At 47.4% G+C, this 13,577-nt stretch overlaps 1 protein-coding gene across 2 annotated transcripts in view; it reads right to left on the reverse strand.

The window, feature by feature from the left end:
• Nucleotides 1-7,784: 7,784 nt before the first annotated feature.
• Nucleotides 7,785-13,577, reverse strand: part of GEMIN2 (gem nuclear organelle associated protein 2) — a 252,485-nt gene continuing 246,692 nt past the window's right edge. For both annotated transcript variants that reach the window (XM_086937355.1, XM_086937356.1), the window contains one exon: nt 7,785-8,868. In XM_086937355.1, coding sequence (XP_086793481.1) covers nt 8,826-8,868 — 43 coding nt within the window. In that variant the 3' untranslated portion in view covers nt 7,785-8,825. The remainder of the gene's footprint in view (nt 8,869-13,577) is intronic.

The following is a 13,577-nucleotide window of genomic DNA, read 5'->3' on the forward strand; positions in this document are numbered from 1 at the left end:
AAGGTAAGTGACTTGTTTATCTGGAAAAGACTATTAGTTATGGATTCCTCACCTTAGAATAGTTACCCCAGCAATACCAACCCCGGTGGTGGGTCTTGAACTAAGTTCACACCGCAAAGTCCTGGAGAACTGAACAGCCAAAGAAGCAGTCTCTCCAGACTTGGATGTCCAGGCAGTAATGTTTAGTGAACATGTGCAGGGATGCCCACGTGGCTGCCTGGCAGATATCATGGAGAGGGACACCACTTCCCAAAGCAGTGGTGGCTGCCATCAGCCTGGTGGAATGAGCACACAGCCCTACTGGAGGCTCCTTTTTCGCCAAGGAATAGCATATCTTAATGCAAAGGACGACTCATCGAGAGATGGTTAATTTTTGCATGGCCCAACCTTTCTTGGCGCCCACATAGCCAATAAAGAGTTGATCATCCACCCAGAAATGTCTTGTACGATCCAGATAAAAGGAAAGCGCACGTTTTGGATCCAGACGGTGGAGCCTCTCCTCCTCTTTAGAAGAATGCGGGAAGAAGGTGGGCAAAGTGATGGTCTGTCCTATGTGGAAAGAGGTAACCACTTTGGGAAGAAAGGAAGGTCTAGTGCGAAGGACAACCTTGTCCGGATGAACAGCCAGGAAAGGAGGTTTTGAAGAAAGAGCCTCTGCAAGCAGAGGTGATGGCAACCAGAAAGGCAGTTTTGAGTGTCAAAAGTCTGAGAGGACAGTTATGTAGCAGCTCGAAAGGAGCGCATATGAGGTAAGTCACTGTGGCATTATGAAAGAAATAGGAGGAAGCAAGTGAGTAATGCCCTTAAGGAAACGATTTACAATAGGGGACTTGAAAAGAGAAGTTTGATCTGGGAGACAAAGGCCAAAATGGCCGAAAGATAGCTCTTGAGAGTGTCCAGAGCAGAGTCCCGCTAGGCCAAGTAAAGAATGAAGAGGAGAACCTCTGAAAGAGGGGCAGAAAGGAGATCCACAGCCTTTGCTGTGCACCATGCCACAATTTTTTTCCATCTACAGGCATTTAACGTTTTGGCGGAGGGACGCCTGGCTGCCAAGATAACATTACAGACTTCGGGAGGAAGGTAAAAAGCTGTCAAATGCAGACGCTCAATCTCCATGCAAGGAGGTGGAGGCTGGACAGGTTCGGGGGGAGGACAGTCCCCTGTGGCACGACAGAAGATCCTCTCCAAGGGGCAGTCTGATTGGATGATAAAATGTCATGTTCAAGAGCTCAGGATGCCAGACTCTTCGTACCTAGTCCGGAGGAACAAGAATGAATGGTGCCCGGTCGCGCTTTATCTTCTTCAGTACTCTGGGCAGAAGACCGCAACTTGACTTGCGATGAAAAGCATTGCCTAGCGAGTGCCAACTTGGAAAGTCCAACGCGCAGAATTGCTGATATTGCATGTTCTCTTTGGTGGCGAATAGATCTAACAAAGGCACTCCCCACTGCTGAAATAGACCTTGCAACACCTAAGAGTGAAAACGCCATTCTTGATCCATCTTGCACCTGCGTTCTTACTCCCTGGCATTCAGTGAACCTGCTAAGTGTTGAACCACCAGGTATACGCCCTGGTGTTCCAGACCCTATGTCCAAAGACGGAGAACCTCTTGACATAGGGTCCAAGACCCCCACCCTTCCCATTTTGTTGCAGTACCACATGGCAGTCGTGTTGTCCGTGAACACCTGGACTACCCTTCCTTTGACAGACAAAAGGAATAATTTCAGTGCAAGACGAATCGCCCTGAGCTCCAGAAGGTTGATGTGGGGACCAGACTCTGCCAAAGACCAGAGGTTTCTGATCTCTGCCTTTCCCATGTGGGCGCCCCATCCCAGGAGTGACACATCTGTCACCACTGTGAACTCTGGTTGGGAAGGGAGAGGGATCTGCCGTTGACCCCATCCTGGTTCGCCAGCCACCACTGCAAATGGTCTGCAGTGTCCTCCGAGATCAGGACGCAATCGGAAAGATTCCCCATATGCTGTGCCCACTAGAACTGCAGGTCCCACTAAAGATCCCGCATATGACACCTGGCATGATCCACCAGCAGGATGCACAAGGCCCATTAGCCTCAGGGACATTCTGTTTGAAACCTGGGATAGAGACTGAAAGATCGTAATCATAGCGCAAATATCCGGGACTCGCTGATGGGAAGGATATGCCCGAAACGGAGTTGTGTCCAGAACCGCTCAGATGAAAAGGAGCTTCTGAGAGAGAATCAGGTGTGACTTTGGCACGTTGATAGTGAACCCCAGCGAATGCAGGAGGTCCGCCGTAGTCTGGAGGTGGGAGACGACAGCCTGGGGAGAGCCCGCTTAAAACAGCCAGTCGTCGAGATAGGGAAAGACTGGAACCCCTGATCTGTGCAGATGAGCTGCAACTACCGCCATCACTTTCATGAACACCGGAGGGGTGCTCGTAAGGTCATAGGGGAGCTCTGTAAACTGAAAATGCTCATGGCCTACCGTGAACTGTAGGTAACGTCTGTGAGCCGGAGGGGGATGTGGAAATAGGCGTCCTGCAAGTCCAATGCTACCATCCAGGGTCGAAGGAACACAGAACCTGAGCCAATGTCAACATCTTTAACTTCTCCTTCTGGAGAAAGCAGTTGACATCCCTGAGATTCAAGATAGGCCGCAGGCCTTTGCCCTTCTTGGGCACCAGAAAGTAGTGGGAGTAGCAACCATGACCTGCTTCCGGCACAGGGACGCTCTTGATGGCTCCCTTGGCCAAAAGAGCCGTAACTTCCTCACGGAGAAGGACCAAGTGATCCTCTGACATGCGATGGAATGTAGGTGGCATGGATGGAGGGGTAGTCTCGAAGGGGAGGGAGTAGCCCATTCGGACTTCCTGCAAAACCCACCTGTCCAACGTGATATTCTGCCAATCAATCAATCAGACATTTGTGAAGCGCAACTACTCACCTGTAAAGGTCTCAATGCGCTGGGGGTGCAGGTTCCAGTCCATCAAGGAGGGGGTCCGTCAAAGAGCCAGGTTTTGAGGTTTCTTACGACGATGGGAATTGATGTCTGTCTGAGGTGAAGCAGGCATTGGCCACGAGGTAGGAGAAGGAGCGGCTTCCCGATCTGGTTTTTCTTGTGTGTGGGACCACAGCGTAGGAGAGCTGGGCCGATCGTAGGGTCCTTTGGGGTGCATGAAATGTGAGTCGGCTGTTCAGGAATGCTGGTCCGGTGTCGTGGAGGGCCTTGTGTGCGTGGGTGAGCATCTTGAAAGTGATTTGCCTCATTGGGGAGTCAGTAGATGTGCGCAGGTGCTGGGAGATGTGGCAGTGTTTTGGCAGGTTGAGGACCAGTCTTGCGGCGGCGTTCTGGATGTTCTGTAGCTTGAGGGTGAGGTTTTTGTTTATTCCGGCGTAGAGTGCGTTGCCTTAGTCGAGCCTGGGTGTGAGTGACTGTCTTTGTGTTCGAGGGGATCCATTAGAAGGTCTTACATAGGAGGCAGAGGGTGCGGAAGCAGGAGGCCGAGACTGAGTTGATCTGGCGGTCCATTTTTAGCTCGGACTCCAGGATGATTCCCAGGTTGCGTGCGTGGTCGTGGGGGTGGGCGGATTTCCGAGCGTGGGGTGCCACCAGGTGTCGGTCCAGGCGTCGGGGTTTGGGCCCATGATGAGTACTTCTGTCTTATTGGTGTTTAGTTGCCAGTGGGGTAGGTGATGGTGAATCCTGCCGCACACTGGCAACTGGTGGCCCTGGAGGGTCGGACTAGGAAGGTTTTGAGGCTGCTGCGGAGGGGGCACTGGTGAACTGGCCCGCCTGCTGGCCCCCTGACCCAAAACACTGGGACCAACGTACCCGGCCATGCAGAGGCTGAACAGCTTGTGCAAGTCTGTGGCTCTGGGCGAAACATGGTGGGGCACCCCTTCCATAGCCACCAAAAGCAGACTGCGCGGGGCGTGAAGTGATAGCCAGGCCAAAGGATCTGGCTGTAGCACTAGAATCCTTAAAGCGCTTGAGCGCATTGTCCGCTTTGTCGCCAAAACAAGCGACGGCCATCAAAGGGCCTGTCCAGAAGAGTAAATTCGACATCGTCCGAAAAGCCAGTGGACCTCAGCCAGGCGTAGAGTCTCAGGGCTACTGATGTTGAAATTGTCCTGCCTAGCGAGTCGGCGGTGTCCAGCCCACATCGTATAGGGAACTTCGCTGCATCTCTACGCTCAGCAACTGCACAGCCCGGGCGTCCTCCGGGCACTGTGGCAGCACCTGCGCGACCGTATCCCACATAGAGTGGATGGAATGGCCCAAAAGAAATATGGTGTTCACCGACCACAGTCCTAAGCTGGCGGAAGAAAATATCTTCTTCCCCAAGTGATCCAGCTTCTTGGATTCCCAATTTGGTGGGGCGATAGGGGATGCACCCTTGGAAGTAGAGGCTTGGACCACCACTACATATGATGCACCCTCCTCCGTAGCCACGGTATGGGGAGAAAGCATGCCAAGGTCTGGAGAAGTGTCCAGACCACTGGCTTCACCCAACTGCTCTCTGCAGTCCAGTTCTTCCAATTGATCTGCCAGAGGGTCCATAGACCCCTCCCAGTCCTCCTCAACCTCCTCTGATTGCCACTCAGGGCGATAAGGAACACCAGGGTAGAACAATGGCACAAACGTACCGGTTGACATCGGTCTGGCTCAGTGTCCACGTTGAAGGGGAGGATGAGGTCGGCGGCAGTTGGGGACAAAACCGGCGCCAGAAGGGGGAGAGGTGTCGTCCGTGGATTTGACGCCAGAGGTGGTGTCGTAAGGTCGACCAGCGCCGATCCGGATCGGCATCGAAGGCTAAAACCCCCAGCCGAGTCTGCGGGGCCCGAAGGCGTAGCCGGGCTGCCCAAAAATGGAGTGAAGGGCTTCGTAAAAGTTGCGAAGTTGGGCAGGGGTCGCTCCGGCTTCCGGAAAGGGAGGGAGGCTCGGAGTCAACCCAACAGGCGCCGCAGGGGGAGCCGGACAACTACCCAGTATTCTTATGTGGAAAAATGGTCAGCATGCCCCACGTAGCTATGCCCTTCATGTTCTTACCTTCTTTGAACTACACAATCAAACTTTGCCTCACTTCATGAGCCACTAAAATTGTTACTGTATGACTTAGGAAAGGTGCAAGGCTGCAGCAGGCTTAATTTCTGTCCACAGGGTCTGGAGAGCAAAGAGGATCCCCACAGAGCAATAGTCAGGGTTGGTTTTTGGCATGAGAGAGCTGGTCCAGGCTCAGGGCACCAATTTTCAAGGGGCAAAAAGAACAGTTTACATAAAACGACCTGCAAACAGCAACGCAGCCTACCTTGGCTCCAGTAATTCCATTTAAAGTTCTTTAAGTCATTCATAACATGCTGCAACGTTTTTTAGCAATCTATCAACCATCTACCTTGCACCCCTATCTACCCCTAACTCCCTGCCTCCCCACAACAACATCCCTCTCCCCTTCTCAACAAAACTTGAAACATGTCTGAGGGGAGCTAAGTTGTGAGTGGTTAAGGTGAGCTGAGGGAGGTGCGAAAATATGTGTTCTGAGGTCAGTTTCAGCTTTACTGTAGCCAGCCAAGGACTGACCTGTGAAAAGTGCCTGCTGTCTCAATTTATTCACCAGCAGTAGCGAGGGCAGCACATTTCTTTTTGCCCATGGTGCTAATGGAGCAAGGTCCAGCTCTGGTAGAAGGCACAGCAGGATGTCCCCCCACCCCTCTAATAGCAGTAAAAGTTGCTCTGGAGCAAGAAAGAAGAGCAGCTGGAAATCCAAATTACGGAGCAGAGAGAGGAAAGGGTGTATGCCCCTTGCCATGCCCTTAATGCACCTGCAACAGTAGGTGGAGACTAAGTCCACTTCTCTAAAAGGAGATGTAATGGGGTGTCCTTCGAGACAGAGACCCTGGCCCAACGCATCGCAGGTTCCAGTAAACAGGAACTGGGAAAACACCACTCGGCTTGTTCGACAACACAGAAAGCAAGAGGAATTAAACACTGTTTTTGCCTTGGCTTTTATGCTGCGACTGGGAGGGTCATGTTTGGGTGGGCCTGACTACCCGGCCCACCCGCTAGAACCGGGCCTGCATGCTAGACTTACCGATGCTGTAAATGCTGATGATATCACGGCAACTTGAATAAGCACATTTTTGGTTGACTTGCACAAACACAGCCGCTTGTTAGAGTGGAGCTCGCTACTTCCCAGTTCACACGTCAAAGAGAGACATAAGCAATCTGAAACCTTGACAGCTATGGGAGAATGAATAAGCTCTGTGTGACATTTTCATAATTTCAGTGTAATTAGGAGTGACAATCCAAAGACTTTCCCCCAAGCAAAATCAAGCAATGAAGATGAGAAAAACATATAAGCCCTCAGGAGAGTGAGGATGAGGCACACATAGGTCACAGCCAGGCTGTATTATTTAGAGCGCTGCCCGCTACCTGTACAGCCCGCTACTGGGCACCAGATTACACCAGCTGTAGCCTATCAAAGAGCTACACTACAGACTCTGCTGACTTAGTGACCTGTGCGCTCTGGTCCATGTACTATGCAGAAGAGGCCTTAGTGAAACACCCTTCGACTGATGCATGGTACTTAGCAGGGCTGGTAACAAGAATTAACACCTCGCGGCTTTCCTGTCAGTTTTGTTTCGTGTCTAGAAAGCAAATCAATGTTCCTTTTCTGGAGATTCCCTGCAATGCCTCCATGGACAGTGCAATAGTGACTGTGAATCCCTGTGAAGACCGTACAAGGGCAGGTAAGAGAAGAAGTACTAACATGTTACACAGAATGGAAGGATATAATGCCTGGGTTTTAGGAGGATAGCCAAAGTTACTTGTGTTTATTGGTTTATATAACACGAAAAGCATTACTACATTGCCTCCATGCACTTACAGCGAGAGATCAGTGGTGTGAGTGGGTTTAAGTTGCTCCAAATGTTAATGTTGGCTGATGGGGTTACATTTAGCCAGATATTGGATTTCACTTGTGTGGTATAGGTAAAGAGTCACCATACATCATCATGATAGTGCCTAGTTTTGGTGTGCAAGGCATTTGCAGCATGTTGGTGGAAGTAAGTGTGCTTCATTTAGTTCTGGCATTGAAGATCTTTTGTTTGGGCATTCACAACGTGTCTGCTGGGGCTGGGGTAGCTGGATTACAACGCTACACTACAATTGCTATTGAATCACCCTTCGAGTGCCTTTGTCCCTCACTGCACCACACTAACAACAGGGCAAATAGCGTCTGTGGTTGTTGACAGTGTTAGACAGTTTTTTTCTTTCTGAAGACTGCTTAGATTTTAAGTTGACCCATGTCTGATGACTTACTTCTTTCAGTTCTATTATTTGTAACCAACAAGAGTAGGCCTTTTCTTCTTATAAGATTGGCCCAACTGGTCCCAGTGTGTTATGCGTTGTTGGAGTGTGTGGGCATGTGAATGGGGATAATGTGCTGCATGGCTAAACACTTATAAGGTCCCAAAGGCGAGACCTATTGGCTATGCCAATTCTGGTTTCTTTTAAGGGATGAACGGAGGCCAAAACAATTAGTCCTGTCACCAGTGGCTATAAGAAAGCAACAGTATTCAGATGGCACTCCTATAATTTCAACAATGACAGATGTCAATGCTTCAGCACTTCTCATTATCAAATAGGCCAATGCTTCGCCTTTCAATATTAAAGCAGACTTTAATCTCATCCATTCAACATGTTAGAGATTTACTATACTTGCTAAAATCATTAGACAAGACAACATTCGTTTGATGAAAAAAAGATACATTTTCTTAAGAGACCTCTAAAACAAAATAAAAGACCTTGTTTAAACTCAATATTAAAATTTATTTACACAAGAAGGCCAGGCAAGCAAAATGAGTGTTTTTGGATTCAAGTGAAACATGTATTCATTGTGTTGTAACCGATAGGTACACAAGAAACCAAATGTGTGGAACAGTCTTCAATGAAACACTCCACTTTTACGTGATTCAACTGTAGGAAGAAGGCCTTGTAACAACTTTCAGGCACTTAACTTGTATGCCGTCCTGCTAGTGTGATCCATACTCTGACTGGAACACTCTTAGCGTAGCCCTTTAACATACAAAAAAGTAAACTATAAACCCCAGAAAGCTTTGGAACCGAACATAAAATAATAAAATTGAGTCTTGGGCACTTCAGAGTAACCCACATGATCAGGTTATCCTTTCTGAGCTTAGTTAAAATGATGGAACCATTCAGTGAAATCAAATAATTTAGGGCCAGATGTACTATGAAAGTGGTTTGAAAAACTAATTTATTTTGTGTAGTGACCTAAGCAGTAATAGGTTGGTTCACAAAATAATGAACCGCAGAGAGGTCACAGAATGACTCCCAAAGGAGAAGGATTCCAAAAAGGTACCTCTTCCGCTTTGTGAATCAGTTGCCAGCCAACTTCGAAGTCTGAGCCGGTCGATGGCCTCAACAGGCCCGTCCAAATTCTGATTTGGTAAAGATTCCAAAACCCACTTTGCGATTCAGAAAAACTCGCAAAATTGGACTAGTACATATGTAAAACTGTTTTTGTGGTCACAGACCCTCTATTTGACAGAATCTGAGGGTTTGTAATGCGAAATCTTTCTACATCTAGACCTTAATCTCAGTGAACACTGGCACTGACTAAAAATACAACAAAAAAACCTGAACACTGAATGTGGATTATCAAATGGACAAATAACAAGCATGTGGTACAATGTGATGGATAGCAACCACTGCAATTGATGAAATGTTGACCTGAAGAGTTGACTGACACTACCTAAAACACTGGTATTGCTTTAATATTTTTGTATGTCATTCACAAGGTTCCCGTTGTAGCATAACAACGTTTCAAGAAGGTTCCTCATCAGCCAGATCCCGCTGGTCAAAATACCTGTAAGATAAACAAAGTGCAGTTTAGCATTACGTTCAGCAAGTAAATGTAGTGAAAAGGACTATGAATAAATTTAGTTTCACAAGCTCTACCTTTATTTCTCTGAAAGTATGCAAACTGTATCAAGCTGATAGGCCCGCAAATACTTCTGGCCCTTATAATACAAAAGCACAATGCTTGCCTTACATTAAAATAATTCGTAACGAGACACCGACTTTAGTATATGGTATTATTCTGAGCTATTGCGGACGTTAAATCGGGCTGTTCTTTACTGTAAATGTTCGGCCCCAGAGCTTATGGTTTTTTTTAATAGTGGGCTAAGATTCTCGATAAAAGTACTATTGGGGAGGATGAACAGACCTGGTAGTTGGTTTTCAGGGCAAAAACCTTTATGCAACTGCTCACAACATTGGGTGGTGTTTTGCTTTATTTTTACATGTTACAACATGCAGATTGCAATGCACTAGCCATCTTTCAAGCTTTAATGCTTTTCACATGTCGGCTACATAGCGCCACAACCCAAGTAGGTGGAAAGAAGTCTATGTGTTGAACAGCTCTACAAAAGGTATGCTTCTGCATGACATCTATATTTGTGGTACATAACTTTGATGGAATTTGTGCAGTAATGGGTCTGCAGTGAACATGGCCTTGCAACGTCACTAGCTGGGGGTGCCTTAGCACACAATTCTGGAGTAGCTATGGAAAAACCAGTGTACAAGTCACCCCGTTATATATTATAGGGGCATGGAGTTCTGGTCTATGTCTAATTGGGTGGTGGGGTCATTGTTTATGATCTGTAGGTGTGTGAATTTGGGGTCTGCCAATCCTAGGCATCATGGTACATGGAAGCCCCAGGAACCTTAGGAAACATGGTGCTGTTTAGTTCTTCTAATCTTAAAGAGCAGCAGGCTACATTTTCCTCGTTTTTCAGACATGTTAGGCAGCAATCTGATTTACAAGTGCTGCAATGTAGGTTTGAGATTTTTTTTCTTCTTTTTTTAAGTAGTCTTAAACAATCCAAAAACCATTACCTATGACAGGCTTTGAACGGTGCTGCTCCTAAATGGACATGCTGAACTCTTTACGTTCTCTTAAATGTTTGTACGTAAAAGTTCTGGGGTCCACAAGCGCAGCAGGGAATTACACTAACATTTATAATTATTAAGGAAGATCCTAAACTGCTTACCATTTCTGAAGACAAGTAACATGCCCTCCTCCCATGATTAAATAAAATATGGGACTCGTTCCGTGTGTATATGTGCGTTTTCAAAGTGGCAAGTACTTTTTTTTTACAACTGGGTTACCCCATAGCAAAAATCAAGCTTGAAGGTCAATGTTAGGTTGTGCTTGTTTACAATAAAAGAGCATAATCAAAGTAAGTCAGGCTCATTAATTCAGACAGTGAGACAAGCAGAAAGAACACAATATTTCCAAAGTAGGGATACAGCCTGGTGCTTTGCATTTAAGACTAACAAAAATGATTACAACTGCAAAGGCAAATGCATATGGCTGAATAAGCAGAACCTCTGCAGCCTTTTAAGGCGGTGGTGTCGCTTATTCCCCATGGACTGAGTGAACAATTTGTGCAGGGGTTCGTGTCCCCATCTCGTCTCATGCAAGGTTGCCAGTTGGATAGGTCCAAGTCAGGTCTGGCCAAAATACCTAGCCAGGCTTACCATAGTAAATGGGTAGCAGACTGTTTCCTTGCAATAAGACTGATCAGACCCGCCTCAGATAGCCTGATATCACCCTGCTGTTCTCCCCATCCATCCAAGTCCATACCTATATTTTTATACTATGGAACATATGGATCGACTAATTAACTTTTGGACTGAAAAGTAACAGGGCAGAAAATGTATCAAGGACAGCAAATTAATTGCAAACTATAATTTGTGAAATAAATGCTATAATGCTTATAGATTTTTCTCATCCTCATTCCAATTATAGTTATGTCTTTATGCAGAGAACAATCCACTACCTAACCTTTCTTTGCTCTGAAAAGCCATACAAGGGGTGCTCGTCCCCTTGATGTTCCTTGGAACGATCAATATAAAAGATGAATGCCCTCTTAGTGTCCACATATTGGATTCAGCCTTCCTCCTTAAAGGGGTGAGGCAAAGCAAAGAATGGAGGCAGTGTAATAGCCTGCCTGACATGAAATGGAGAAACCAATTTTGGTAGAAATTAAGCGTGGGTCCTCAACACCAACTAATTTGGATGAAAAGTGTTATAGGATGGGTTTAAACAAAGAGCAGGGATCAGATTCATTAGAAAGTGTTCCAGCGGAAACAAACGTTGCACACCTTTTAAACATTTCATTACAACAGCTAACGGAAATAATGAAGGCTGAACAGGCAACCACAAAAAAAGACAAAAGCGCGGATAAGTAGTCCTTAACTCTGCCCAAAGCTAGTCCTTGCTGGGCTAGGGAGAGAACTTACATCATTTCAGACAACTCTGCTTACAATATGTCAATTTGTCAGGTATTGCACCAATCCACAAATTTGACCAAATGGCTGGTGTACGCAGATTTTGTGGAGGAGTGCTTCACTCCCAGGATGAGATCAACAACCTCAGAAAGAGGGTGGAAGGAGGTCAACAGCCACCGCTCAATTAACAAGCATAGAGAAGCAAATTGTACAGGCTTGTGTGCAGTGCCCTGTCCTGCGACAGAAGATCCTCCTAACGCAGCCGCTTGATCAGAGAACAGATGCTTATACTAAGTAAGGTGCAGGTACTACACTATCCTGGCCCATCCAGGTGAAACTGTAATGCACAAAAGTGTTGACATTGTTGCGTTCTCAGCGGTGACAAAAAAATCGAGCAAGAGCTCTCCTCATTGCTGAAGGCGCCTTGCCCCTGCTCGGGTGCAACTGCAATTTGTGATCTGTTAAGTGTGTCTACCCTGGCATTTAGAGATATGCCAGGTGGTTTACCACCAGAGAAATGTATTTGATGTTCCAGACACTTCCAGAGTTGCACAGTCTCCTGACACAGGGCCTAGGACCCCAGCCTGTCCTGCTCGTTGCAGAAACACATAGCGGTTCGGTTATCATCCACACCTGCCTTCCTCGGACAGTGGACAGGAAGGCCTTCAAACAACACCAAACATATTGTCATCAACTTAAAATAAATAATGTGCATTGGAGTTTCCACCAGATATCTCCACCTCTCTCAAATGGTCTCCTAAACCCCATAGAGATGCATCCTTGACCACAGTCTGCTTGGGGGGGGGAGGGGGCAGAGGGGGGGAGGGATGGGTGCCTGGAGAGCCACATGCCACTGATCCAATCGTGGTCCAGTAGCGACTACTGCAGACCTTTGGCAGTCCCCTCTGAAATGTAGTTGCAAAAAGACAGATTTCCCTGATGATGTGCTCACTGGGATTTTAGGTTCACACTGCTGAGCCTGCATGTGACATCTGGTATGTTTGGACAGTAGGCCAACAACACCAAAAGCCTCAGTCATCCGCACTGAGATTCAGGACAGTGGCTGAAACATCCAGATTATAACATGAATGTCCTGGACCCTCCGCTTTAGGGGAACAGCATGGAACCGTTCTCTATCTCGAATAGCTCAGATAAACAGGAGCGTATGAGACAGTCAGGTAGGGCTTTGGCATGTTGATAGTGAACCCAAATAATGTTAAGAGGTTTGCTATCGTCTGTAGGTGGTTTAAGACAGCCTGGGGTGTTCACAAGGCTCGTGTATTCATATCAGCTTGAGCTTGAGAAACAAAGCTGTCCCTTTCATCATAGTTGTCATTGTCTGAGTCTGTGCCGAAAAGATTGTGTAAAGTCTGGGTCCTACCATGTGCTAAGGGTAAATTACCAGAATCTGAAGGGCTGCCAAAGGCAGCGTGCTGGTGGAATCTGAGCACCATCTCAATGGAGGTCGATTCGGCTTGGAGAGAGATAACACTATGGGCTTTACAGCTTCCTACGGTGTCTATGCAAAAGGGACTAGTGCACAAAAAGGGGTTGCATAGAAACTTAAGGCGACACAGGAGTCTGCGCTGAACCCGATGAGGGGCACTGATGGCGCTGAGGGTGGACCCACTGGTGGAAGTCTGACTGAGGCCACTAAAGATCCTTGGGGCACAAAGGATTGTGCCAGAGGAAACAGGGAAAGTGCCAAATATCCACATCACGGTCCCTCTGAATGCTTGTGCGTGCTGCAACATCGCAGACAGACATGGGAATTCAGGGTGCGCTGGGACCAAAATCTGAATCTGCTCCAACTGAGATCAAAAGTAAGAACACGAGGCACGTTGACACCCTCTTTTGGACTCTGAGAGTGGCAGATTTCTGATTAGATTCTCTTGGAAATAGTCTAACACAGCGATGATGACCTGCCATGGGAACGGTACAAAAGGGGGTGGTGATGGACGGAGCATCTGAATCAATCAGACACTCACACCCAGTCAAAAGATCTGGGTTTAATCCATCACCGTTCTTTAGCCCACTCTGCCACCCCAGTTCAGACATGGCTATATGAAATCAGTCTGACCCTGTGCCTCATGGGAACAGTCCAGCCCGAAATGCCAAGCCATGTCTTCCCTGGACCGGAAACAAGCTTCCGAGGACCGGTTTCTGGCATTCCAGCCGTCTTCAGCCCGGCTTGCTTGAATCCAGTGGCAAAGTGAGCAAGGGACTCACGTCTGAGCATACCCTGCCACACTTATGGCGGCCAAAAGCAGTACAAAAGGG

Source organism: Lissotriton vulgaris, chromosome 9, assembly GCF_964263255.1.
Source record: "Lissotriton vulgaris chromosome 9, aLisVul1.2, whole genome shotgun sequence".
Classification (NCBI taxonomy): Eukaryota; Metazoa; Chordata; class Amphibia; order Caudata; family Salamandridae; genus Lissotriton; species Lissotriton vulgaris.